General features: G+C 45.6%; 2 protein-coding genes across 2 annotated transcripts in view; both read left to right on the forward strand.

Moving 5' to 3' along the window:
• Positions 1-8,502, forward strand: part of rassf5 (Ras association domain family member 5) — a 54,974-nt gene extending 46,472 nt beyond the window's left edge. The window contains exons 3-6 of the mRNA XM_083772136.1: positions 1,537-1,656; positions 3,508-3,856; positions 4,488-4,603; positions 5,371-8,502. Coding sequence (XP_083628262.1) covers positions 1,537-1,656; positions 3,508-3,856; positions 4,488-4,603; positions 5,371-5,511 — 726 coding nt within the window. The 3' untranslated portion in view covers positions 5,512-8,502. The remainder of the gene's footprint in view (positions 1-1,536; positions 1,657-3,507; positions 3,857-4,487; positions 4,604-5,370) is intronic.
• Positions 8,503-11,675: 3,173 nt separating this feature from the next.
• Positions 11,676-26,588, forward strand: dyrk3 (dual specificity tyrosine phosphorylation regulated kinase 3). The gene is made up of 6 exons (XM_083771248.1): positions 11,676-12,781; positions 14,898-15,010; positions 20,200-20,405; positions 20,866-21,190; positions 22,267-22,683; positions 23,291-26,588. Exons 1-6 carry the CDS (start codon positions 12,739-12,741, stop codon positions 24,023-24,025), a joined length of 1,839 nt encoding a protein of 612 aa, XP_083627374.1. The 5' UTR covers positions 11,676-12,738; the 3' UTR covers positions 24,026-26,588.
• Positions 26,589-26,902: the final 314 nt, after the last annotated feature.

Raw genomic sequence — 26,902 nt, forward strand, 5'->3', positions numbered from 1 at the left:
ATGAAGAATTTGACAATATCGGGAAAATTCTGATATAAGAGCCAATACCGGACATCCCTAACCCATTCTGAACGGGCACCCATTTTGGTGTTGGCATCATGTTATGCTTTAGCTATTGAAAAATAGCAGATCTACAAGCTCATATCGCGCCACCGAGTGGCGCGATACGAGCTTGTAGGTCTGCTATTTTTGAAAAATCGAAGAGCGACTGACATTTCTAGAATCTGATCTCGGGTCAGAATGGGTTAATCAGACCCAGTGTGTGTCCAGTGGAAACCTCGTGTGAATCTGATCTCAGGTCAGAATGGGATATAAGAGCCAATACCGGACATCCCTAATTGGGATGCTTGTACATAGGCTAGTTTTGTTTTGTACAAGTATATAGAGGACAAGTGGTTACCACTGCAACTGTGCTGAAGGATGCTGTGATTCAGTCTCATCAGCATCATCACACCCTGAGGACTCCCTTACATACAGTACAAGCATTCTTGGCCTGCATTCTCTCTCTCTCTCTCTCTCTCTCTCTTTCTTTCTATCTTTCTTTCAACACACACACTCTCTCTCTTCTCTCTCATCTCTCTCTCTCGCTCTCTCCGCGCTTCACCACTCTCATGCCCCAGAAAAAGCAAACGAACAGAGGGAGAGAGAGAGAGAGAGAGGAGGGAGAAATCACCGTTAGCGACGAAGGATGCATCCCACCACGTCTATAAATAACCCAGTCAAACCTTGTGTTGCTAAGGCTGGCTCAGCAAGCCTCGCTTTCATCATCATCATCCCTCACCCCTTTTCAACGACCTCCCCCATCCACCACCACCACCAGCTCATTCTGCCTCCCCATCTTTCCTGTCTCCTTAAAGTGCTTCCCTACACGATACCCCTCTTATCCTCAATCATTCACCGTCCCTTCGTCTTAGTCCATACTCTCTAGGCCTGTCGCAATTACTTCATAATCGCAATTATTTCTTTTTGCATAATTGTTGCATGTTGAAAATGTCTTTCATATATTTTCAATCATTTTCAAAGATATTGGAAATATATATATATATTAGTCTACATACATTTCTGGGAACACACAACTCAGAACTTAACTCCTTCAAAAATGACACACAACAAAACAGCATTTGTTTGCTTTTATAGAGTGTGTGTGCATGTGTGTGCGTGTGTGTGCGCTCGTGAAGTTATATTGGAAAGTTGGAAACATAAACAAAACAAAAGACCATGACAATATAACGGGTTCTGTAAATGTTAGATGGTTACTGGTTAGCCTTCGTTGTCAAAAAGAGCCAATAATAATCCATTTAGGAGGATGTGTAAGTTCTGGAATTAGTGAATGAGTGAGCAGTGAGGATGACATGATGACTGTGCTGCTGGTCCTTCTGCTACAGGTGCCTAACCCTGAAGTGTGTTTGAAGCAGAGCGCCATCTGCTGGTGGTTAATAATGGGATTGATACTAGTGTTGACAGCCAAGAAAGGTTACTGACTCTCCCTCTCTCTCTCTCTCTCTCTCTCTCTCTCTCTCTCTCTCTCTCTGACAGCAGAATGAGGCGAAACAGAACGAGGTGTCGGAGCCGGGGACGAAGGCGCTCTCCGAGGAGGAAGTGCGATGCAGGATAGAGGAGTACAATGCTCAAGTCTCCGAGAACGGCATGAAGTTGGTGAGTTGGCCTTTCCTAGATATAAATGAGTGTTTTTTTTGTTATATTAGTTTTTATTTGGTTTTTATAGACATGACAAACAAGACATACATAACAACGACACATACACCAGACTGGGCAATGTATATAAAACGATTGGGGGGGGGCCTATCGTGTTACGATAGCATAGGTCATAGGATGAACACAACCATCATGAGACATCAAAAGAGTAGAGCAGGAGGGCATGGATATCAGTAGCCAAACAGAACATAAATATATATAATATATCTATATACTTGACATTTTCATTCGAACGGACAGTCAACTTTTCACCACTGTTTGGAAAATCCTTGTGAAGGTCGGGAAACAGTTTCCAGGAATTATATTTTGGGTAGGGAAGATACGTGCCCCCCCCCCCCCCCCCCTCCTCCCCACACAATCAGAAGCACAGTAAGCACTGAAGATTTTCAAAGAGCCGAGTAGAAACAAAGGTAGCCTGAAAGGCTGCATTTGCATTCCAATGGGTGATTGAGGCTCGCGCTCTACGCGCAACGGCCAATACGCTGGTGTTTGTCCTTTTCTCAGTCGTGTTTTCAAATGGATCTTTTATACAACGGGAAAACTTGGGATTCCCTTCTCTCGTACCAGTGGCACATGTCCCGCGGACCGGCACCGGTCCGCGTACCGGTGCTTGGGAACCTCTGGTCTGAGTCACGCATGGGCAACTGGCGGTTCGGGGGCCACATGCAACCTTTAACCCATTCTGACCCGAGATCAGATTCATACGAGGTTTCCACTGGACACACACTGGTCTGATGAACCCATTCTGACCTGAGATCAGATTCTAAAAAATGTCAGTCGTTCTTCGATTTTTCAAAAATAGCAGACCTACAAGCTCGTAGCGCGCCACTCGGTGGCGCGCTATGAGCTTGTAGATCTGCTATTTTTCAATAGCTAAAGCATAATATGATGCCAACACCAAAATGGGTGCCCGTTCAGAATGGGTTAATTAATGTGGCCCTCAGGTTATTGATATATTATTTATTTCAGCTGTTACAATTCCAAACATGGAAACATGACCCGCTTTAATTACTTTGTATTTAGTTCATAAAGTTAAAGGACCTATAACATGAAATTCAACTTTTTCCATTTCTTTTGTGTTTTCGGGGCTCCCATATGTGTTTTCTATCCCCACAAATTTTGAACAATCAGGCTTTCATATCATACTGGTGCTTTAATGGAAATTGCTCTCGGGAACAGCTCGACTGATTTTGGTCTCATCGTGATGTCTTCAATGTCACCCTACTTTGTATAATTCCTCCTCTTCTTTAGTTTTCAGTTCCAAATTTGCATTTCCACTTTGTTTACAATGTCCACCATTGTTGATTTTCCAAGCTGGCATGTAATGAAACAAGCCTGGTTTTATCTAGCATCAGTATTATAATGACTCAAATATTAAATAATCTGCATATCAGCACCCCCACCAACTCAGGACATTGTGGTACTGCATCTCAAACTGCTTTCAAAGTTCAGAAAGAAATGACAAGGGCTGGTTATATCAGAGTGGTGATTGAGGCTCAAACCATTAGGAATAACTTTGAGGGACATAGACAATATGATATTAAATATTAAAAGCAGTTTTAAAAAGCATGTTATTTGCGCTATAACATAAGTAAATACAAAAATAGCAGATCCACAAGCTCAAAACGCGCTACTACAATGCGCCGTATCTTGAGCTTGTAGATCGGCAATTTTTTTCTACGACAGCAATATGCAATCTGGAGTGAGTGTGGAAATATAGTGGCCCTCTCCATCGTCCAAGTAACCAACTGATCAGATGTGTACTCTTGTGTCTCTTTCCACTGTGTCCAGGCCTCGGACGGCTCGTATACAGGTTTCATTAAAGTCCACCTGAGGCTCAGTCGGCCCGTCACGGTGCCTGAGCGGGACCCGCCGTGCACCGGCCGGCCGGCGTCCACCTCAGAGGAGGGGGGGGGCCCCGAGGGGGGGACGCCGCCGGTGGCAGCGGCGGCGGCGCAGAGCGCGGCGCAGAGCGACAGGAGGACCTCGTTCTACCTGCCGTCGGACTGCGTGAAGCAGCTCCACATCGCCTCCTTCACCACGGTCAAGGAGGTCATCCAGGGCCTGCTGAAGAAGTTCATGGTGCTGGACAATCCCCGCAAGTTCGCCCTCTACAGGCAGACGCACCGCGACGGGCAGGGTGAGTCTGAGTACCAATGAACCGCATGTGTTGGCAATTACAAATTTAAAAACCTTGTATATCGATATTGTGACATGTAAGTGTAATGTAATGTGGCATATGATTTTATGTCATGATGATAATTTCATATTCTGTTACATACACCCCCCCCCCCCCCCCCCCACACACACACACACACACACAAAAGGAAAAGACCGATTTGATGTGATTCAAACCAGAAAAAGGCTTTATTTAGAAATTACAATATCCCAAATCCCAGACGATTTGTAGCCTCGTCATACCATAATATTGATATCATCTCTGTTGGGTGGAAACAGTCCAAAACTGTTTAAATAAAAACAATAGTACTTACGGTAGTCATTAGCAGATCTACAAGCTCAAAGCAGCACCGTGTTTCGAGCTTAACAGATCTGATACTTTTCAAACTTTTGTCTGACACTGTCGTCTGATCAAGTAGGGCGTAAAATATAAATATATGGAGATAAGAGGTTTCTGCCTGACAGCAATCCATATATTGCCCAGCCCAGATGGTGTGGTATATGGCAACACTGTGTTTCTCATCAGTGTGTGTGTGTGTGTGTGTGTGTGTGTGTGTGTGTGTGTGTGTGTGTGCGTGCGTGCGTGTGTGCAGATCTGTTCCAGAAGCTTCCTCTGGGGGAGTGTCCCCTCGCCCTGAGGCTGGTCGCGGGGACGGACTCGGACTTGCTCACCTTTGTCCTGAAGGAGAACGAGACTACAGAGGTTGAGGTGAGAAGACACATGCGCACGTGCCCACACACACATACACACACAGTGGATCCGTGACAATTTGTCCGATTCTGAGTGAAGAGATCTACCAGTACCAGGGACACATTAGTGTGGGATTTGGATACATTAAAGTCACGAGGAAAACTTGAGAGAATATCCGTTTCCATTAGGACAGATTGAAAATTACTTTTAAACCACTTGAACCCCAGCATCCCTATTCTGGGGGAACATTCACCAATAATATAGCTGATCTACAAGTCCAAAACACATCACAATGTGACCCGTCCCTTTTTACGAAGCATAGAGAGAGGGTCTCTAAGAGGTTTGTTAAACTGATCAATTCCAAATATTATAGCTTTTTTGCATTATACTTTTGTGTCCTTATGGCATATGGCAGGTCAGATATATGTTACTTCATGTTTCATGATCAATGATGATATCAATCAATCAAACCACACTTGCTTGTGCTGTAATCATCTGTTTCTAAGTCTTTGTTTCCATCTCCCCCTCCCTCTCTCCCCCATCTCTCTCTCCCCCCCCTCTCTCTCTCCCCAATCCCTCCGTCTCTCTCTCTCTCTCTCTCTCTCTCTCTCTCTCTCTCCCCCTCTCCCTCTCCCTCTCCCTCTCCCTCTCCCTCTCCCTCTCCCTCTCCCTCTCCCTCTCCCTCTCCCTCTCCCTCTCCCTCTCCCTCTCCCTCTCTCTCTCTCTCTCTGTCTCCCTGTCTCTCCCTTCCTCTCTTTCTCTCTCTCTCTCTCTTTGTCTTATAGTGGCATGCCTTTTCGTTGCCCGAGCTGCAGAACTTCCTGGTCATCCTGGCGAAGGAGGAGGCAGAGCGCGTGCATGTGGTGGAGCACAAGTACGCCGTGTACCGGCAGAAACTACAGAGGGCGCTACAACACAATCCCTGACCCTCGCCTTCTGACCTTATGCCACCTCAGTCCACCCCAGTCCAAGAGAGACTAACCTTTAAAATGACTGACTCGTCCGTCTATTTGGAGACCACTAGAGGCAGAGCTGAACGTGTACACGTACCTCCACACACGTGCACCCTCCCCCCATACACACACGCACACACGCACACACACACACACACACACAAACACACCCACACCCACCCATACACACATTTTCTCAGGACACATTCAGATCATTTCATCGTTCCATCCACCTGCTGAAGTGAAAAATCGGGGGATGGATGCGAGAGATGCGTGTGGAAGTTGTGCGTGAGCGTGCCTGTGTGTGTGTGTGTGTGTGTGTGTGTGTGTGTGTGCATGTGCGCACGTGCGTGTGTGCGTCTGCACGTGCGTGTGCTCTGGCAGATGACCGGACAGATATTGCCTTTGCAGCTCCAATGAGGCACATGGAGGAAGACCTTGGCTTCAGATCACTGGACGTCAGTTCGGTTGGGACTGACACGATGTGGTCTTTTTTTCCTTTTCTTTTTTCTTTTTGGAAATCTTTGTATTCTTATCCTTATTTTTTCTGCTACTGCTGCTGCTACTGCAAGTGTTACTTATGCATGACTCTCCCCTCTGCTCCTGTCCCCAACGCGCCTGCACAGAATACTTAGACTTGCAACAGAGGAAGATCTCTACGCGTATCTTTTTATACAGTAGTATCTTTCTTTGGCAGGAAGGACAATCATAACTCGGTGTAACTTTTGGAATGTGTGATAATAACTCTGATATGAGCGACCGCAGATTTTATTCTTTCATCACGTCTTGTCCAAGCATGGCTCTGTTCAAGAAGGAAGAGTTTACAGCGAACAAGGTTGCCAGTGACGTATTGTAGTGTGTATGCCATTCCTAAGCCAATCATTTGGCGGCCGCACTTCCTTTTTGTCGTCCTGCGAGGGTTTTCTACAAATTACATTTTAAATCGCTTGAGATTGAAGAACACGGCAGGCGCGCCAACAAGCGCACAGTCTGAGTTGGCAAGCCGTGGTGGTCGGAACGGAATAGATTATCCTCTGAACCAATACGAGTGCTCCCTCCGCACTCCCCCTACTTCTTAAGCCAATCACAGTGATTGGGTGCGAGGTTTTGGACAATGGCATACACACACACGATAGTTTAGGATGCGTGGGAGGCTTTACTGTGGGTGATAAAACCATGATTGGGGCGAGTGGAACGAACTGAGTGCTTTGTTTGCCGATTGTTCTCAGGGACCCTGTGTTTAACTAATGACAAGCCCTACACTTTGGGTGGAGGGGTTTCGCTGTGGACCCTCCCAAAAAAAAACCTGGGCATTGGTGGCCCACCCAACATTATCTCTGCTTGACATGCCTATTGTGACCAGAGGGTGTGTCCTATACCCGTGAGCCATGCTAGAAGACTTCACTGGCATAGACACTAGTGCTTTGACTTAAGTCTGATTTATACTTGGCGAAAATAACTGATCTGCACGGTACACGCTCATGGCGTGTCGCAATGCATTTGAGCTTGTAGATCAGTGGTTTTCAAGTGACACTGGCGTGCAACTAAGTGAAAATCAGTCATTGGAACAGTCAGACATTTGTGTTGTATCACTGAAGCTGCAGGGACGGACGTTGTCCAGTTCTGCACAGATAACGGCCCAGTATAATACGCCCTCCCTTTTTTAAATACCTGCAGACAGCATAACTGTGACTTTCTCTTCTCTTTGCGTTCCATGACCCCCTGACAGCGTTCGGCCTCTATCAGTAGTACACTTTAGTGACTTTACCTTGTTATCACATCATGGGTTGTATTTGAATGTGAACGGATTTTTACACCAAAGCTTATGGGGGCAGATCAGTGGAGTGGGCTTTAAAGGGTAGAGAGACATTTTAAGAGGTATTTGTGTTTAGAAATGACATATTTATAGGTTAACCCTAGGTTTTTTTTGCACATTATACAGAATGGCCCATGACTCTGTAGAAAATAAAGAAAGTAGGGCATGCATTGCTGTGTTTTTCATATAAGGGAATTCAAACCATGGAAAATGACTATGATGTACCAATGAAAATCTGTGTTTGTGATGCATATGTATATAATACTATATATATATATGTAGAGATATGGAAAAATAGTGTGAAAGATTAACTTTGGTATTACGATTAAAATAGATATCCTTATTGTTTTTGTACCATTATTACACATCGGTTTGTGTGTGCTCATCCTGACAGGTGACTGTGGTGAGGCTATGTAAATAATGTTGGATAATGCATATCTGTTTTATCATTGGGCCTCACTTATCATGAAAGAAAGATGCACAAGAAACCCGTAGTTATGTAATCAAAAACATGGTCACAAGTCTTGGAAAGCGTTTGAAATGCATGTTTCATGCATTCAATTCACTACCAGGACATTTCACACATCTGTGTTAATTCAACTCTGACAAATTGACACGCAAGGATCCAATTCTACTCTCTTAATAGTTGAATTGACACCCCAGATTTTGCAGTGTACTTTAATAATCAATCTACACGAGGAAATGCTGCTGGTGAATGAGGCCCTTTATTGTTCATAAGCACATGACCATCAGCATCTTCCTGAACTCAGCCCTTAAGATCTGTATCCCTGCAACATTCTGTGTCCATTATACTGTTTCACGACATTCTGTGTCCCTATACTGTTACACAACATTCTGTGTCCATGCTGTTCCTGTTGCCAGTGCCTTTTTGTTCCATGTACCTCTTTGTATGCCTGTTTATGTATGCAGGCATGGCTTGTGTGTGTGTGTGTGTGTGTGTGTGTGTGTGTGTGTGTGTGTGTGTTTTATTTATTTTGTGGTTCAACCCCACACAGTATGGGAAGATATCAAGGAGGTGAATGTTTATTGCTTTTCCTCAACTTATTTTGTTTTATTTGTAGTTCTGTGTGTAAAAAAAAATGAACAATGGAACTGTACAGAGAATCTGAATGAAATAAAAAGGTCATCCCCTTAATAACATCATTAACGTCATCTGGTGTTTTTTCTTTGTTGCTTCCATTCTTTGTTGCTTCCATTTCTTGTAGAGTTTTTGGAAATGGCATTTTAAAATGCGTATTAAACTAAATGAATGAATGCAGTGTTCCTCTCAGAGGTCATGCATGACCTTAAACAGCATATCCTGCACAGTAGCTAAATATAAAGCAGCATCAACACCAACAACATCCAGATCAGTGAGATCACACAAAAAACAAGCAATGCATTAGCACCTGTAAAGTCTTAATAGGCTGAAGGCTGATCCTGAGGACCTGTTGATTATGAATCGTTATACCACTATCGCATGCTGTTGCAAACAGTATGTTGCAAACATAATATGAATAGACATGGATGACTGATTTCTGTGAATTTGTTTGCTTTTGTATTATTATTATTATTATTACAGACACACACAGCTGAAAGACAAATGTTAGTTGGATGCTTGGATCTGTGAAAACTGGTTGTGGTCCAGGATCCAGATATTTATTAAAAAAAAGATCTGGAATAGCTAATGTATATAGATAGACCAATTATTTGTTTACACTGACTAGGGTGACCAGATGTCCCTCTTTGCGTGGGACAGTCCCTCATTTCCAAGACTGTTCAGGTGTCCCACAGATTGAGACCCTGTCCCACATTGTGACTGATGACAGGCAATTGCATCAGTGTTCAAATGCCCTAATAGTTGGCCTTCTGTTGTGAAGCTCTCTCATTGTCTCTTCCTGCAAGATGTGTTTTTAAGCCTGTTAAAATAGCATACAAATAAAAAATAAAGCATGATTTTAAAACAAAATGTGAGACACCAGAGGAGTTTATAAATGATAGCCAATAGGCCTATGGTCGAATATGACATCAAGGCATTTAATAGCAACTCAAGTATTAGTAAGTTGCTAACCCGGTACTCCAGTATCGCTTGTGTGGGACAAGTGGGATGGGGGGACCCACATAAGCAATACTTCTGTCCCTCAAATGAACAGTTTGGATCTGGTCACTGACTAAAACCTGTTTTGGGAGCGCTGGTAGGCTGGTTTCAGTTAACGCCTTCGCGCAACGGAGAGCATAAATTAGATTTGATTGACTGCAGTGTGTGACAGGAGGGGTTTGTTTGGGGGATAACTTGGAGAAGTGCTTTGAGAATCCCAAATTTCCCAATTATTGTTCTCACACAACAGAAAGCAAGGATTATACTGTATCAAGAGCAAGAGATAACTGCAAACATCAATTCCTAAAGCTTAATTAGTCCAAGTTGTTCCTCCACACTGGGACGAAAACCTCATCTGAATGAAAGTTTGATGGGATGCGGATGCATCACTTTTACAATTACACGTGAGTGCACTTAATTTTCCATTGCATCTCGTGATGAGCGGTCCGGTTCTTTTGGTGCTGGCCTGCAGTGAGCGAGAATACTGGTTCTTATCAATCATTGCGACGACGTCTGATAATGGCTCTAATAGGGCATATAATACGTATAACCAAGTCAAGTGTCTTCACTTCAAGTATTATTCACCAGCTGCCCATATGTGTGCTGTTGTCAAGTAACCAGCAGGTGGCAGGCATTCTTCGTCCCAGGACTCACTCTTTTTCATGAATGAGCTGTCAATGGGGCAATTGTGAGGTATTACAACATGCATACTAGATGCAGCGCATAAGCATTTGTAATTTATAGCATTTACTGTTTTCTAATAATCCAACAGAACAGTATACATGACATGAGGTTAGAGTTAGACATAAGGTGTGTGTGTGTGTGTGTGTGTGTGTGTGTGTGTGTGTGTGTGTGTGTGTGTGTGTGTGTGTGTGTGTGTGTGTGTGTGTGTGTGTGTGTGTGTGTGTGTGTGTGTGTGTGTGTGTGTGTGTGTGTGTGTGTGTGTGTGTGTGTGTGTGTGTGTGTGTGTGTGTGTGTGTGTGTGTGTGTGTGTGTGTGTGTCTCACTCACTCACAGTGATACAAATTGAGATTTTAAAGTGCCTCCTCCAAACTCAAGTTCTAGCCTAAAGAACAAACGGATAGCAATGTCTGTCACACAGGGTCTGAGACCAAATACAGCTTTGCCTTGAGACTGAGCCCAATCCCCACAAGGAGGACCACTTTTTTGCACCTGCAGGTCCCATGATCTCCCGGGTGCGTCTGTAAATTCATGGGGCGGTGAATACTTTCTCTTGGCTTATAAGCCTTGGAACTGCTATGGAAGGAAGGCCGCAATAAGCAGAGATCAATTTGAAAAGTATTGTCACCCTACTCTCTCTTTACGCCACCATCCAAGAATAATCAGCCCTGGCCAAGCAAGCTGGCCTTAGGGCCTGCCTGGCTTGTGCCCAGAGGTCAGATTCAAAGTGTGTCAGTGTATTTATTTATGGCAGCAAATATAGACAGACCCCTCTTCTCGCCTCTGAGAAAGAGCTAACTTTAGCATCATCCTCTCCAAGCCACATATCACCGTCTGAATTTAGCCCTGTGTCACTCCATCTCAGCAGCCTGGCCCTGTCTCACTGCCTGCCTGCCCTCATCCCTGCCTGTCTGCCCTGCTCCGGTCCTTACTATATCTAGCCCTGCTGTATATCTCGCCATGCCTTCTCCTGTTTCAATCCTAGCTTGAGTTTACCACCAAAGGGTGAAGCTATATTTGCAATAAACTTAACTAAAATAATGACCAACCACTCAGAGTATGTATGTATGGACATATGCACTTGATGGGACTTGATTATGCGACATAATTCTGTATTAAGTCATATATTACAGGCCTTAGGGAATGTGTGGGTGTGTGGCTTACATTATCTTAATACATTTTAAAATGTAAACTAGCAAATAAAGCTACAGTGACTGACTGCCTGTGCTGTGTGTGCACAGTTGCATCATGTATGTAAGCCTATTGCCCAGCGAGCCACCAGTGGTTGAGCAGCAGAACACTGTTTAGCCTACTGGGGGACACCCTTTCACTTGAGCCAAGATGGTAGCTTTTATTTTTTGTTTTTGAGTTGCGCGCGCTGCGCGAAAACGGCCAACCTACAAGCTCTCGGCGCGTCGCTTCGCCACGCCGTTGGCGGCTTGTAGATCGGATATTTTCGCCCCGCCCTGATGACGACGTTGTTCGAATCTCCACCCTCTGTTGTACACGGAGCAGCAGCAGCAGCTCAGCGAAGAAGACGCCCTTCCTTCCTTAGCAACAATACATTAGAGAGGAGCCGTTGAGATTGAGAACAGTACAGTACAGTCAGAACGGAACAGAGCGCAACAGAAGACGGATTAATTCACTGACAGCACACTGTTTATTACACGGGCACGACGGTACTAACAATACGTCAGGTTGTTTTCCTCCGGACGGTTCTCGGCCGATGCTCGTGCGGGTGATTATGGCGTATCGCCCCGCGGAGACCTCGTCGTCGTGCAGCTAGCGAGCGGAGCGCCTTGCGCTTTTTTTTTTGGGAGGTCCAACAAGCTGTTCCTGTCCTCCTCCTCCTCACTGTCCCGCAGACTAGACGGCGGACACCTCCCTTGGTGGTCGGGGACATTAAGCCGTTATCAGAAGGAGGCGCAGCCAGCCACTCGCCCTCCCCGAAGGACCAGGAGCCACATCAACAACGAGCGACAAGCTAGCTGTCCCCAATTAACCAGGACCAGAAGCAGCACCCGGGGATGGTTGTGTGGAGAGCCGCTGCTCCCAGACCGAGACGACGGAGACCGGAGGCTAGGGGCGGCCGCACGCGGCGGAACACTCATATTTGGACTCCTCGAGCTCCGTTTTGACTTTTTCTTTTATAAACATTGTGTTTACTGTTGGCCGAGTTAGGCCAGCTGATGGAAACGACCCCCAAAAAACTTTTGTTTTTTTAGTTTTAGTTTTTAGTTTATTTTTCTTTTCTTTTTTTACAGACTTGGCCACTACTGCAGCAGCAGCTGTTGCTATGGTGGCTAATGTGAGCTAGCCAGCCAGGTGGGGCGAACGTGTTTTTGTTTTCTGGAGAGTGGGGGTTAGAAAAAGTAATATGCACCGAACGACGTGGCAAGAAAACAAACACTAAAAGGGAGATAAAAGTCGATTTGAGAAGTGTCGTGGTGGTGTCGCTTTGCAGCAGCAGAGGTGTGAATGCTGCTAGCCAACTTGGCTAAGCTAGTTTAGTTTCCCCCCCTTCTTTTCTACTACATTGTTTTGCTGTGGGGATTTTGTTCTGTTTTCACACTTCGGATGCTGGCATCACATTTAAACGACAATCATGATGATAATAAGCAGAAAACCGGAGGGCCCAATTGCAACAGGTAAACTTTGAAGTGTTATTATGGCCATTGTTGTTACTTTGTTGGCTTTTTGTTGTTGACCAAGCTGTTGCTGCCTGGGCCTCGAATTGTTGATTACAGTTCTTTATTAACTACTGTGTGCTGATGACATAAGCACTAGCTGCAGTGGCAACCAAGCCCCAAGGTGTTTTATTTCGCCCCAGGCAACTCTGACATTTACAGAAATATCTTGTGCAATGTAGTGGATTCTTATTAAACTGCGTTGACTTGTCAGTTTCTTCCTTGTCGTTCTGTGGAACAGATTTGTGGGATACACAACGTTGGAAAACATTTGGAACACAGACCAAACCAAACACTGTTCTGTCTGTACTACTGTAGTATATGCTAATCCGTTGCCCTGACTTAAGAATAGCCCTCACACGCTTAATCAGCTAGGGTTCACTACTAAGGATACAATCTACAATGTAATTAATTGATAACTAACTTTAGGCTAACTTAAAATTACAGTTGTCTTTTGTGTTGGGGTGTATCGTCACCAGTTTGGTTATAAGTAGAACTTCCCACAATGTCAAATAATTTGCCTTATGAAACGGCTGCAGCAGCAGGACTGGTTCTGTCTGAGGGGACATTCTGTTCAAGAATACTGGGAACAGGACGACAGGAAGCTCTCAACTCTCTGTGCTGCTCGATGCCCCCCCCCCCCCCCTCCCCCGTCCTGTTTAATGACATGATCTGCTGTATGTTTGCATGAACCTTGTTCCTTTTACCTCTGCTGTCTCCCTATCAGGAGGATTCTGTTGGCTTGTGTGTGTAAGAGTGTGAGTGACAGGCAGCCAAACAATGTTTGGGGGACTAGATGAGTAGATGTTTTGGCTGTGTGTGTACACAGTACAGGTTTGGGGTCTGTTCTTACCAACATTCTTGGCATGCTTGTTCAGAACGTGGAGTTAGATGATGTGCTGTGAGGGGAAACTGCTGAGCACCGAGTGAGTTTGCAGAGGGTTAATGGAGTTGTGTGCTCTGCTCACTGAGCATTGAATGTGTGCCGAGCATTAATGTGCTTGTTTGCTTTGTGCAGGTCTAATGCCTCTGTATCCAGGCAGCAGGATTAGTCGCTCCTGTCTGTTGACAAGCGCAATAGCACTTGGGACCCAGGCTCTGACGCACCTGAACCTAGTTACAGCACTCTCTAGGGCCAGGCTACTATGTATGGCTAACCCCATAAGTATGGCTCTTCCCTATTTGGGCTTTTGGAACGAGCAAACCCAATCCTAACGGCTCAATGCATGGGCTAAGTTGCTCATTAGAAACGGTCTGTTGTTTATTGCTAATTTCCTACCGACCAGAACCAACATGTAGCAGATGTGCTAACTGATGGTTGAGATGAGCAGGTGGTGGACTGGCTTTGGCATTTGACTAACTCTGGGTTCCTCCCACTGTCATCAAATGCTCATTTCACCACCTGATTACTTTGTCATCCTGCATTATAGGGTTTTCGCTGACTGTCGCTGAGGTGCTTGCATGTGGCATTATTCAGTGGCATGCACCATCATCGTTCCATATAATGGGCTCTATTTCTGTCTGAACACACCTGGTGTGTGTCCAGCGCACAACGAGGCCTGAATGGACAGATGGGCAGACGGAAAGATGCCGTCGTCACTGGGGCATCTGTTACCCCCATTAGGCCAATAATACCACTTGCAGCGCTAGCTCTGTAGGACCCTAAGCCCCTGTCTAAGCTGGTCCAGTCATGTCTGCGACCTGGACCTTTGGCTGGTACTACATATCCTCACATTGGGTTTTTGCAACCAACCGATTTGGCCCACACTGTGGTAGTCTTTAAGTCATTGGATTATGGGTATATAGGTGTATATGGATTTGGGCTAGCTTGCTTATGTTACCCCTGGAGAGAGATGGGATCACACCGAGCTACGTCGTTTGGTCTTCAGGGAGCTAAAATTGGAATCGATGTTGATTGATTGGAGAAATAATCAATTGGCCTCTGACTCAGAGTGCTTCTCTCTGCAAGGATTGTGTGTCCTTGAGAAATCAGTTGTCTAAAGCCGCCACTTGCAGTTGCATTCAGTACTGTCCCTTTTCTCAGATTCTAACATGCACATCTGTTTGCTTCCCACAGCTCCTCGCCACGGGGATGGTCTGTATGACTCGTACATGAGAACAGACCACATCCTCAAAGAAGACGCGGATACAAACAGTCCGTCTGGCCTACCTCCCATGCCTAAACACACGGTGTGTACATGCACGGACACACACACACACACACACACACACACACACACGCACAATACACATACAGTCCTTATATCCTGTACTGAAACATGTAGAATCTCCAGACATCCTGTTCCTAAGTGGGGTATTCTCTGCTCAAGGCCCCCAGTCCATTCTTTAGGCCCCCCCCCCCTGTCCTTAACTTCCTCAACTTCCTCAATCCCCAAGACACCACGTGTTTCATCTTCTCCTTGACTAAATCATTTGTCACGTCATTCATCAAGGTGTGAAATGTGCCGGCCAGAGGGTACGCTAGAATATTTGTGTTGCGTCAGAACCAGTGGAGCCACTGTCAAGTCTTGAGTGACCTCTGTGTCCACCGAAGAGAACACACACAAAGTAGTCAACAAAAATGGCAAACCCTTGGAGATTTTATATTTAGTTTATTATAGTTCAGAAGTGCACAACTTCATACATCACGGAAGCTGTGAAGCTTGTGAATGAATAATGTCTTGCTCTAACAAATTATCTGACTGAAGACCTCATCATCACACAGCCCTTCATGACCTGTTGGCTCCGCCCCCATTCATGGTAATTGATGATAAAATCAATAGACCAGGAAGGAGTCACTGGAAATATGGATTTTGTAGTCTTTAATGAAATGATATACAGGCATGTTGACCGATTGCTAGGTACCTAGCGCTGTAGATGTCCATGGCAATGCCACTGTGGATTTTCAATATTATACCTTTGCACTCAGTCTCTCACAGTAGTGCAACATTGGAGAAAAAAAAGCGTGTGCGTGCACACACACGTTCTGCTATGCTCAAATATATATTTAAAATTAAATGTTTGTCAGAAATCAACCAACTTTCAGGCTGTAGTCGGCTTCTTCATGCAAGCCTCTTGTTGTGCTGCAGATAGCAAGCTGGTGTAAAGTAGGATTTGAGACCTGGCAGTTTGGATGGAGTTACTTGTTTGGACATTGTTCAAACTAATTTGGGTGCATGTTTTCGAGATGTGCCTCCCCTCATGTTGCGCTTTTTTTTATATATATTTTTAAGACTGCTCAAAGAGTTATAATTGCTATCCACAATCTGGGACTGGGTTCCAAACTCTTGCCAGAATGCTGACTGAGTATATATTCTCTTTTCAGCTCTTAACCTTGCGTGCCATTTTTATTTGGATCTTAAACTCGGTCACTATCAAATTAAAGCATATATGCAAATTATGCAGTGAGTTCAGTTTAAAGAAAATAATAGACCAAGTGACCAACAGAGCATTTGCATGTTCATTTTCACATGCAAATGTTTTATTTTATTGTTTTTAATAGATCAGCTTTAGCCCTTTTCATAATAGAAATGCATGTGCGCTGAACTCGGACAGCAACACGTACACACACACACACACGCGCACACACACACAACCTCACATGCCGCTGGTGCCAGCATGGAAAATGAGGGCCGGTCTCGTGCATTGTAAAGATTTATTGGGTTTGAAAATCTGACCCACAAACAAATTGCCACTCATCATTACCCACAATCCTCGTCCTCCTCATCTCGACCTGGCTAATGTAATCCTCCAGCAGTGTGGGCCATGCATAGAGCTTAGGCCTACTTTTCTATTCTAGTCCCATTCTTCTGCCTTCATGTTTACTCTCCCTCTCTGTATCGCTTTGTTTCTCTCTCTCTCGCTCTCTCTCTCTCTAGCTCGCTCACTCACTCACTCTCTCTGACTCACTCACTCACCCACTCACTCGCATGCCATGTGCTGAACGTGACTGCCGGTAGCCCACTGGCCAGTCCTGTGTTTCTTTGTGTACATAGTACACACAGAATTGCCTTTTGCTCTTTGGCATTTATGTGAACTCGGTCATCACACCCGTGGTTTGTTTTTGAGAGAAGGGGGGCCACAAATGCACCATCATACTGTTCTGAAACGGTGTGTTTTTTGTGTAATGTGTATATACTCTGAGCCGAGGCCCACACATGCGAGGTGTATGTGTGTTTTGGTCGAGGGAGAAACGCGTGCTTAGGTGAGTCTCGTGACCATGGAGAGATTAGCGGTGTTTCCCCCACCATATGTTCAACGCTGTACATTTACCACCTGGTGGAAATCCAACGCTGCTCTCTGAGCTTGCTCACTCGGTCACAGAATATATGTTCTATATGTGTTCTGTGGTAGGGGTAAGAAAGAGGCAAAGCAGGGGCCGCCCACTACATATTGTAGAAATAACTTTTTCGGACTAATTAAACTTTTTCATAGATGCGTCATAGACTTGTTTGACAGCACTGTCATCAGTATGTTGGATTCATGATGATGTCTATTTTCAGACATTTAACCATAATCAAAACTTAGTAATCTTCACCTTTTACTCTGTTCTTGGTTTGCTCTTTTTTTTTTCTCCCTCTACACCAAACCTCTTTGCCGGAAATGGCCCATCTACAAGCTCACAACGGGCACTGTGAACTTGTAGATCTGCTATTTTCACCTAATGTTCCCTTGAGTCAGGATAAGGCTGCTAAGGTTCAAATGGTTAATGTAAAAAACTAAATCACATTCGAGAAGCCCCTGTAGTATCTTTTAAGACCCCTTAATTTGATAGTGACTCAGAGTTTAAAATCCAAATAAAAATGCAAGGCACGCAAGGTTAAGAGCTGAAAAGAGAATGTATACTGTTCTATGCCATAGAATCTATGGAATATATGTTATTGGTTACTATGTCAACTCAACCCCTGTCAGTGTCATTCAGCAGGACTCAGTACTCGGTATTGGAAATCCAGATTTACACCCCCCTCCCTCCTGTGTGCTGTTCTAATTACACCCCTGCTTAGCCAGTCAATATACGGCATCATTATACCTCCTCTTCTTGGAATCTCTGAGATTTTTCACTGTTTTTAAACCTCAGTTATTTATGAAGGGTAAACAGGTTCCATCAATGTCATACCATTCTACGCAGTACGACAGGTTCAACATTTGCGTGGGACCTAGGTTCTGTAATGGGTCTTCTGTCATGTCTGCTAAGAGACTAAATGCTTGCATGAATGGAAATTTCGTCCCAAATGCCTCATCTATTTTAGGAACGTGTGTACTGTGTGTGTGTGTGTGTGTGTGTGTGTGTGTGTGTGTGTGTGTGTGTCTGTCATTGGATCAGATAAACACCTGCTTCAGGAGAATGTTTCCTTGTTGAGTTTTCTTTTATCAACTGACCTGGATTCTGCCCCTGACCTGCTTGGAGACTGAAGTTGGGAGATGGAGAGAGAGAGGGGTAGATGCGGAGCGCTCTGGTTACGTTCAAGACAATCGCGTGTTGTGTTTATACCGACCCGGTGTTTTGACTATTCGTTGATATTTTTCGGCCTATTTGAGCCGAAACCGAATATGCCGAAAATACATTTTTAGCCATATTTTCGGTGGCCGAATTTTCGGTGCATCCTTAATCTCAACTTTAATTACTGTCATTTCCCTTCTGCTCCATAATCATGCGGAGGGATCTTGCCTCTGGTGAGAGACAAAGAATGAATTCCTGGGTCGGGCAGAAACGGAGCTGTTTATTGGCAGGCCCTGGAGCAAGGCTGTAGTCAGTGTGTGTGTGTGTGTGAGAGATTTGTTGGCCTGCTCTCTCTCATGTCCAAGCTGGGGATGGCCCAGTTTAACTTTAAACAGAACTGCAGCTCTTTCAGTCCAGACCTGGAGTTGGCTGGAATTTGCACAAAACGACTGGCTAGCAGATCAGATAGACAGCGAGCAGACAAGCATGGTTGTAGTGGGATACATACACTGCATGTGCAGTCTTTGGGGGAGACACTGGTGTGTGCATGAGTGCATTACGCCTGATTTATGCTTGGTGCACAGTGCACCGAAATAGCAGATCTATAGGCTCACAGCACGTTGCAGCACGAGAAGAATATCCAGCCCTTTACTGTCAACCCTCAGGCCTCTCTCTCGTCAGCAGGAACAAGATCCTGTTCGTCTGGTTCAGCCACACCAGGCTTCAGCGCTGCTGGTGGCTCATTAGTCAATAGTCGTCCTGACTCTTGAGAGCAACAGCTGTTTAGGTGTACATAACATATGACTGTACAGGGTGTGAAATGAATGCCAGCTACAGGCTGCCAGAACCTGGTTAATTATGTCTACCAGTAAACTGCTTTTATCTGTGTTGTGTGGTATTCCAAGCATCCTAGCCTGTGTTGGAAAAACAGTGAGGGCTGGTTGGTTGGATCTTTTGGGGGATATAGTTGCCACCCTAGCTTGTGAGCCAGAAAGTTGGTTTCCTGCCCTCCCCGTGTTTACATGACGGACGGCATCAGCTGCAGTAGCTATCCTGCCGTACAAACGGCTTTAGAGTTCTCCAAATCCTGCCCTGGTTCTTCTTTCAGCTTAACCCATTCTGACCTGAGATCAGATTCTAAAAATGTCTATTACATCCTGACAGTTTCATTATTGACACATTCTGACCTGAGATCAGATTCTAAAAGTGTCTTCGATTTTTCAAAAATAGCAGACCTACAAGCTCGTATCGCGCCACTCGGTGGCGTGCTATGAGCTTGTAGATCTGCTATTTTTCAATAGCTAAAGCACAACATGATGCCAACACCAAAATGGGTGCCCGGTCAGAATGGGTTAAGTGATCAATCTGCTCTAACCACTCAACTGCTATCGATCACCGTTGCTGGGACACTCCAATAGTTTCGTCCCGGGCCCTGGTTGTCGAGGGTGAAAGCCAGCTAATGCAACTTGTCTGTTTCAGTGTTTTCTGTGTCAAACATTTACATGGCTGTCATTACTCATCATCTCCGTTTCTGCAAAATGGCATGATTATGGCATGTTGACTCTGTAGTTTTATGGCACCATGGATTTTATTTCATGTAACTCAGACCCACAGGAAAGTGTTTTTTTCCCAGGCTTTTTAAGTGTGTGGTGTTCTGCACAGTGTTTCAGTGTGGCATGTAGCCTGACCTGGAACTGCCCGAGACAGACACACACAACACACACACACGGTGGTCCCCTCTCTCCGTTCCATTGACACAGTGGTGTCACGCTCTATTGAACACATTCACACCAACACAATGAATTAACATGTTTTCTCTCTGCAAATGAACTACAATAATTACACCCAATCATAGCTCCAGCACAAGTTTGAGCCCAGAGTGTATATGAACTGTAACATGTCTATCTCTCTCTCTCTCTCCTCTCCTTCTGTCACGCAGGTGGTGAGTAACAAGGGCGTCATGCGGGATCAGGTGGCGGTGCGCGGTGGTCAGCTGAAGGTCAAGTACCTCTACGAAGACTCCACTTACAACCGCAAGGTCAATGCTGTTACCACGGCAACTGCCCAGAACGGGACCACCGGCCAGGCGCCGGGAAAACCCACCCCTGTGTCCACTAGCCTGTCCAAGGAGCGCAGTGTAGACAGGTGAGGAGAGAAACCGTTTTCCAGCTACATGTTTGGCAATACGGCAATCATGGGTCTAGGTACTTACCATCCACAGGTAGCTAGCTACAGTATACAACACAAGGCTCTACCAAAGTTCAACATTGCATAATATATGTATAATCAATGCAAACGCAAGAAATCCCTTTACCCATTCTGACCGGGCACCCATTTTGGTGTCAGCATCATGTTATGCTTTAGCTATTGAAAAATAGCAGATCTACAAGCTCATATCGCGCCACCGAGTGGCGCGATACGAGCTTGTAGGTCTGCTATTTTTGAAAAATCGAAGAGCGACTGACATTTCTAGAATCTGATCTCAGGTCAGAATGGGTTCATCAGACCAGTGTGTGTCCGGCGGAAACCTCGTATGAATCTGATCTCAGGTCAGAATGGGTTAACAACCGTATAACCCTACTTTTTGTTTTGTTGCCTGCTGCAGCACGGGCTCCAGTAAGGGCTCCAGCGACTCGTCTGGCACCCCGGGGACTGGGAGCGGAGGCAACAGCAGCTCCGGCACGTCGGCGAGCGCCAAGCTGTGCGGCCCCCTGACCCCTGAGCAGGCTCTGAGGCAGTACCGCTCCCAGATGACCACCCTGGAGCAGACGGAGGTCCACAGCTTCGCAGAGATCTACTTCCTGGGACCCAACGCCAAGAAGAGGCCCGCCGTAGCCGGCGGAAACAACAACTGTGGCTACGATGACGAGCAGGGAGGCTACATCCACGTCCCGCACGATCACCTGGCTTACCGCTATGAGTTCCTCAAGGTACGGACATAACACACACACGATCACCTGGCTTACCGCTATGAATTCCTCAAGGTACGGACATAACACACACACGATCACCTGGCGTACCGCTATGAATTCCTCAAGGTACGGACATAACACACACACGATCACCTGGCTTACCGCTATGAATTCCTCAAGGTACGGACATAACACACACACGATCACCTGGCTTACCGCTATGAGTTCCTCAAGGTACGGACATAAAACACACACGATCACCTGGTGTACCGCTATGAATTCCTCAAGGTACGGACATAACACACACACGATCACCTGGCGTACCGCTATGAATTCCTCAAGGTACGGACATAACGCATTTTTCAGTTTCCAGTACAGCTGGAATCAGTGGTTCTGACCTAGCTTTGTATTTCATAGATTCCCAATTTGGTAAGGCATTGGGCCATGGAACCCCATACATCTTGAGAGTGTGCAAATGTACCCAAATGGACCAACCATCAGAGTTACAGACCTGTAAAGGGTCCATCTGGTTCCTAACATTAAGACCCACTCACCTCCAAATGTTTTCTCATTTTCTTTCTTTTTTGGTTCGTCTTTTTGAAGCTTGCCTGGTAGTTTCTTGGGCTCTGTACCAAAGCATTAATATAGAATTTTACAATTATGAAAATGTAGGTCTTCGCTAGCATTCAGTGAAAACGAGTATGACGCTGGGAAACGCAACTAAGGCGATGTGTGACATCACATATTCAGAGTTTCACTAAATGAATGAGGAAGGTAAGCAGTTACGTTGAAGACCCGATCCCCTCCCCATGGTTTGGTCTTGTCACGTAGTGGGTTTGGTGTGCGTATATTCTTGGATTACGCACATTCTGGAGTATTAAACGTATGCATAATTCATAGGATATGGAATACTAAATGAGGGAGAAGGAAAAGCTCCTTCAGTGACATTCCTTTTTCTGAGGAATAAACCTACCATACAGGTTTTCTCTGTATTGAGTGTTTTTATGGAGTGGACCACAATGGAAACGAGTTTCGGCTTGTGTTGTTCTTGTATTCGAATGCCAATATCTCTCTCTCTCTCCGTGCCTTTCCAGGTGATCGGTAAGGGCAGCTTCGGTCAGGTGGCCAAGGTGTACGACCACAAGCTGCAGCAGCACCTGGCCCTGAAGATGGTGCGCAACGAGAAGCGCTTCCACCGGCAGGCACAGGAGGAGATCCGCATCTTGGAGCACCTGCGCAAGCAGGACCGCAACGGCACCATGAACGTGGTGCACATGCTGGAGAACTTCACGTTCCGCAACCACATATGCATGACATTCGAGCTGCTGAGCATGAACCTGTACGAGCTCATCAAGCGCAACAAGTTCCAGGGCTTCAGCCTGCCGCTGGTGAGGAAGTTTGCCCACTCCATCCTGCAGTGTCTGGAGGCGCTGAGCAGACACCGGATCATCCACTGTGACCTCAAGCCCGAGAACATCCTGCTCAAGCAGCAGGGACGCAGCGGCATCAAGGTAAGACGATGATGTGATCGGGAGATTTACATATCGTCACTGTCGGGCAGAAACATCTTATATTCTCCATATGCTAACTTTCTGTGTTTTATCACGCTACAGCGTCACACAAAAGTATCAAAAGCAGCAGATCCACAAGCATGAAATGGGGTGCGAAGCGACGATGTCGATCTGCTACTTTTGAATTTGAATCCTGAATTGTAACAGTTTTTCAACATTATTATGTTTCCACCCGACGGATGAAATGAAGGTGCATTAAAGGTCCAAGTGAATGGCAGAGTCCACACCACAACTAAGACGCAAACAACAGTGGTTGAATGATGTCGTTGTGGTCACTTTAAAAATCAATTTTAATGAACGATAGAAACACTGACAATCAAAATTCAGCTGAATTTACAGAATGTCGAGTTGAACACATCACTCGCATTCGACAGTGTTTACAGACAGTTATTGTTCATCAGTGGATGCTCGCGTCATTATCATTGTCTTTTTAGTTGTGTGTGGACTGCCTTTTTAGTGCTATTATGTACAAGCCTTAACTACACCATATAGCATATACCCATGATAAATTGATAATGGCTGTTTTCCATTCCATTTCTCTTACCAGGTGATCGATTTCGGCTCCAGCTGTTTTGAACACCAGCGGGTCTACACCTATATCCAGTCTCGTTTCTACCGTGCCCCCGAGGTGATCCTGGGCTCGCGCTACGGCCTGCCCATCGACATGTGGAGCTTTGGCTGCATCCTGGCCGAGCTGCTGACGGGCTATCCCATGTTCCCCGGCGAGGACGAGGGCGACCAGCTGGCCTGTGTCATGGAGCTGCTGGGCATGCCTCCGCAGAAGGTCCTGGAGCAGGCCAAGCGGGCAAAGAACTTCATCAACTCGAAGGGCCACCCGCGCTACTGTGGCGCCAACACGCTGCCCACGGGGGCCACCGTGCTCACGGGGTCCCGCTCCCGCCGAGGCAAGATGAGGGGTCCCCCGGGGAGCAAGGAGTGGAGTGCTGCGCTCAAGGGCTGTGAGGACCCCACATTTACTGACTTCATAAAGAAGTGTCTGGACTGGGATCCCTCGACGCGCCTCACGCCCAGCCAAGCGCTCAGGCACCCCTGGTTGTACCGCCGCCTGCCCAAACCCCTGCCCGGGGCAGACAAGAGCCCGGGGGCCCCGACGGTGAAGCGGCTGCCCGAGCACCACAGCACCTCCTTCCCATCCATCTTGGCTAAAGGAGGGCCCTCCCTGGGTGCCACTACAGCCACAAACAAACTGAGGAGCAACATGATGGGAGACTCAGGGGAGACTATACCTCTCCGCACGGTCCTGCCAAAACTGGTCTCCTAGAAACTGAGAAAGAGAGAGAGATTTTATACCTCCTCTCTCCCTGCCACTTCATCCCCCTCTCCACTCCTCAGGAGGGGTAGGAGAACGGCCGACCGAGGCAGAGTTTAGGTTTTAATCTCCTTTTGGTTATTCTTTTATTTGTTTTATACGAGGCGGTGTCGACACCTCCAGTTGTGATTTTTAATATTAGCCGACGTCAGAGAGGAGACGGAACAATGATGATACAAACGTTTTTTTTGTTTGTTTTTTTACAGCAGTTTCCTCGAGTGGCTGTGTGATTTTTCTCTCTGACAGCCTTTGATAAGGTTTGATTTTAGACTTTATAAGAAAAAAGAAAATGAGTGGACAGCTCTGTACATGAGTGGATGTTTTATGTGAATGTTCTATCTGTGTGTGTGAGAGCGTGTGTGTGCGTGTTCTCATGTGAGCGTCTATGGGTTGCACACACTCGGAGCACATCTGCACTGACACTTGCCTCACCCATCATGTTACACTAATGTTATCCCACTGCCCTGCTTACAGTGGCAATTTAATTCATTTTGTCAGAAACTTGAAAAAAGGGCTACAAAGAAAGCTGATCGGGTAGCAAAATTAATATTGATCATCCCTTGATTTCATAGTCAATCATGCTGTAGTTTTAGGCCCTGCACACACACAGACACAAATGGCAATCACCACGCCATCCTTAAAGCAATGCGTTGAGTTGGCACGGTTGGATGATTGGGAAGAAATCGTGAATCCTACCCCTCGCTTTAAAAAAAGAAAATTGATCTACTGATCCCTGGTGCCTGGTGCATGCCTGCTCCAGAATATGGCATTGGACGTGTGTGTGTGTGTGTGTGTGTGTGTGTTTCTAGTATGTGACACTAGTGTGCGAGTCATAGAGAAGGTGTGGGACTCCATTTCAGTCTGAAGGGAGTGTGAAGGGAGGGGGTGGGAGGACTCACTCCACTCTTAACCTTTTCACGCAGGTGTGTGACCGTGATTACTCGCTGTACTTTGCAAGGTAGTTACTTTGCATGAAGCTTGTGTAGGACTGGCTGGGATAGACACGCACACTCACACACACGTATAGATTCACACGGTATATTATGCACACACACACACACACACACTTGTAGGCTGATTTAACCAGGAAAGTTGTTGGAAAGTGAGAAGTGGAAAAAATATATATAATTTATGCGCGCCCCCTCCCCCCCCAGCAACAGTTCTAAACTAAAAGCCATTGGGAGGATAAGTGCAAGAAGTAGTGCTGGAAGGTTTGTGGCGTGTGATATTTCTGAAGGGCATTTGGCAGTATATATTAAGCCAGGAGGAGGATTGGGGGAAGGGAGTTATGGGAGCAGGCAGGAGCCGGCCGCTGGTGTCACAGAACGTTGGTTGCTTTTTTTTTTTATTAATGGTACAGAGGAGAAGAAAGAGGTCTTTCTCAGGGAGACTTACTTGACACATCCCTTATAATCTGCTCTCTTGGACTGCGAAGGAGCATGCATGCAGTTCTGCCCTTTGAGAGGAACGGAGAGAGAGAGAAAGCATATACATATCATCACCGCTGTCTGGTGGAAACCTTGTATGTCCAAAAATGTTTTTTTTTTTTTTAGGATTTCAAATTCAAAAGTAGCAGATCGACCAGTTCGAAACGTGTCGTTTCGAACCAGACACTGCAGGATGGAGTGGGCAAACTTCCTGATGCTTCTGTGTGACACTCTAGTCTGATCACATAGGGCATTCATTTTACGTAAAGTCGTAAACAAACAGTTTAAATTTGTAGACGATAGGTTTCTGCCCGACAATGCTATACAGTATGCGTGTGGAGGGTCTGCTGACTGCATCCTGACCCAGATTCTCTCCTCCTCACCGCCATCCCACTTTGTGCTTTCTCTCTCACGTTTTCCTCGCCTAATTCATGCGCCGTTGTCGCACGACCGTGTCGAATGCCGGAAACAGCTCAAAAAGTACAATCTCACAGTTGTGAGCTTGGTACATTATTAAAGTATGAATCGGGCTTCGAAGGGCAGGGAATGTCTTTAACTTATATATACATTGTGAATTATGGTGCTGTCCAAAAAACCCCACAAATGTACACACACACACGAAACACTCACTATAGGAGGTGCATGTCGTACGGACCAGACCACTCAAAGAGTTCAGGGTAAAACCTCATGCAACCCCCCTCTCTCTCTCTCCGTCTATTTCTCCTGTTCTCTCAGTGAAGCTGTCAGGGATTTCTACTCTTCTTGACTCCTTTTTTATTTTTATTTTATTTTAATAGAAGTGATTTCACTGTTTTTGCTCTGGAAGTTGAGATGATGATGTATACTCAGATGCGAAACAGAAAAAAAGAAAAGAAAAAAAAGAAGATAATCCAGTTGTATACCGTCATGTTGTATTAGTGGTGTGTGTGAAGTTAGGAGGGAGGGTTGTTTGATGTTCCAGCATGAGAATTACAAACTGTTCTACAGACTAAAGTGACTATGAGAAGAGAAACTGTACATTAACCAAATGAACTTGTGATAGTTTCTTTTTTCTAAAGAAAAATAAAAAGACAAATTTTAACTTGACATTTTCGGCTTCCCGAGTCATTTCTGGTACACCATGCTGATGACTGTTTTGTGGCATGGGGGTAGTGGGTGATTCTTTTGCAAAAGGCTGTATATTTTGGTCCGTGGGATGAAATGGCTTTTACAGCTGGTCGAATTGCTCCGATGAGCACATGGGGTGGAGCTGTTGAAGTTTTTTGAGTAGTTTAGCCAAAAGATGACTTTATTTTCCATCGATTACACACTCCATGAAGCCATGAATTCTTGGAGATTGTTTTGTTTTGTTGCATTACTACGACCAACATTTGTTGACCGTTGGACTCTATCCAGAAGGAGT

Source organism: Protomyctophum parallelum (assembly GCF_964188405.1).
Source record: "Protomyctophum parallelum genome assembly, chromosome: 8".
In the NCBI taxonomy this organism is placed as follows: domain Eukaryota; kingdom Metazoa; phylum Chordata; class Actinopteri; order Myctophiformes; family Myctophidae; genus Protomyctophum; species Protomyctophum parallelum.

Excerpts from the sequence above, each read along its gene's own strand:
- dyrk3 (XM_083771248.1), top strand. The coding sequence starts at position 12,739 with ATGATGATAATAAGCAGAAAACCGGAGGGCCCAATTGCAACAG. Across the intron at positions 15,011-20,199 it reads CTCCCATGCCTAAACACACG|GTGGTGAGTAACAAGGGCGT; the intron begins GTGTGTACATGC and ends TCTGTCACGCAG. Across the intron at positions 22,684-23,290 it reads AGGGACGCAGCGGCATCAAG|GTGATCGATTTCGGCTCCAG; the intron begins GTAAGACGATGA and ends TTCTCTTACCAG.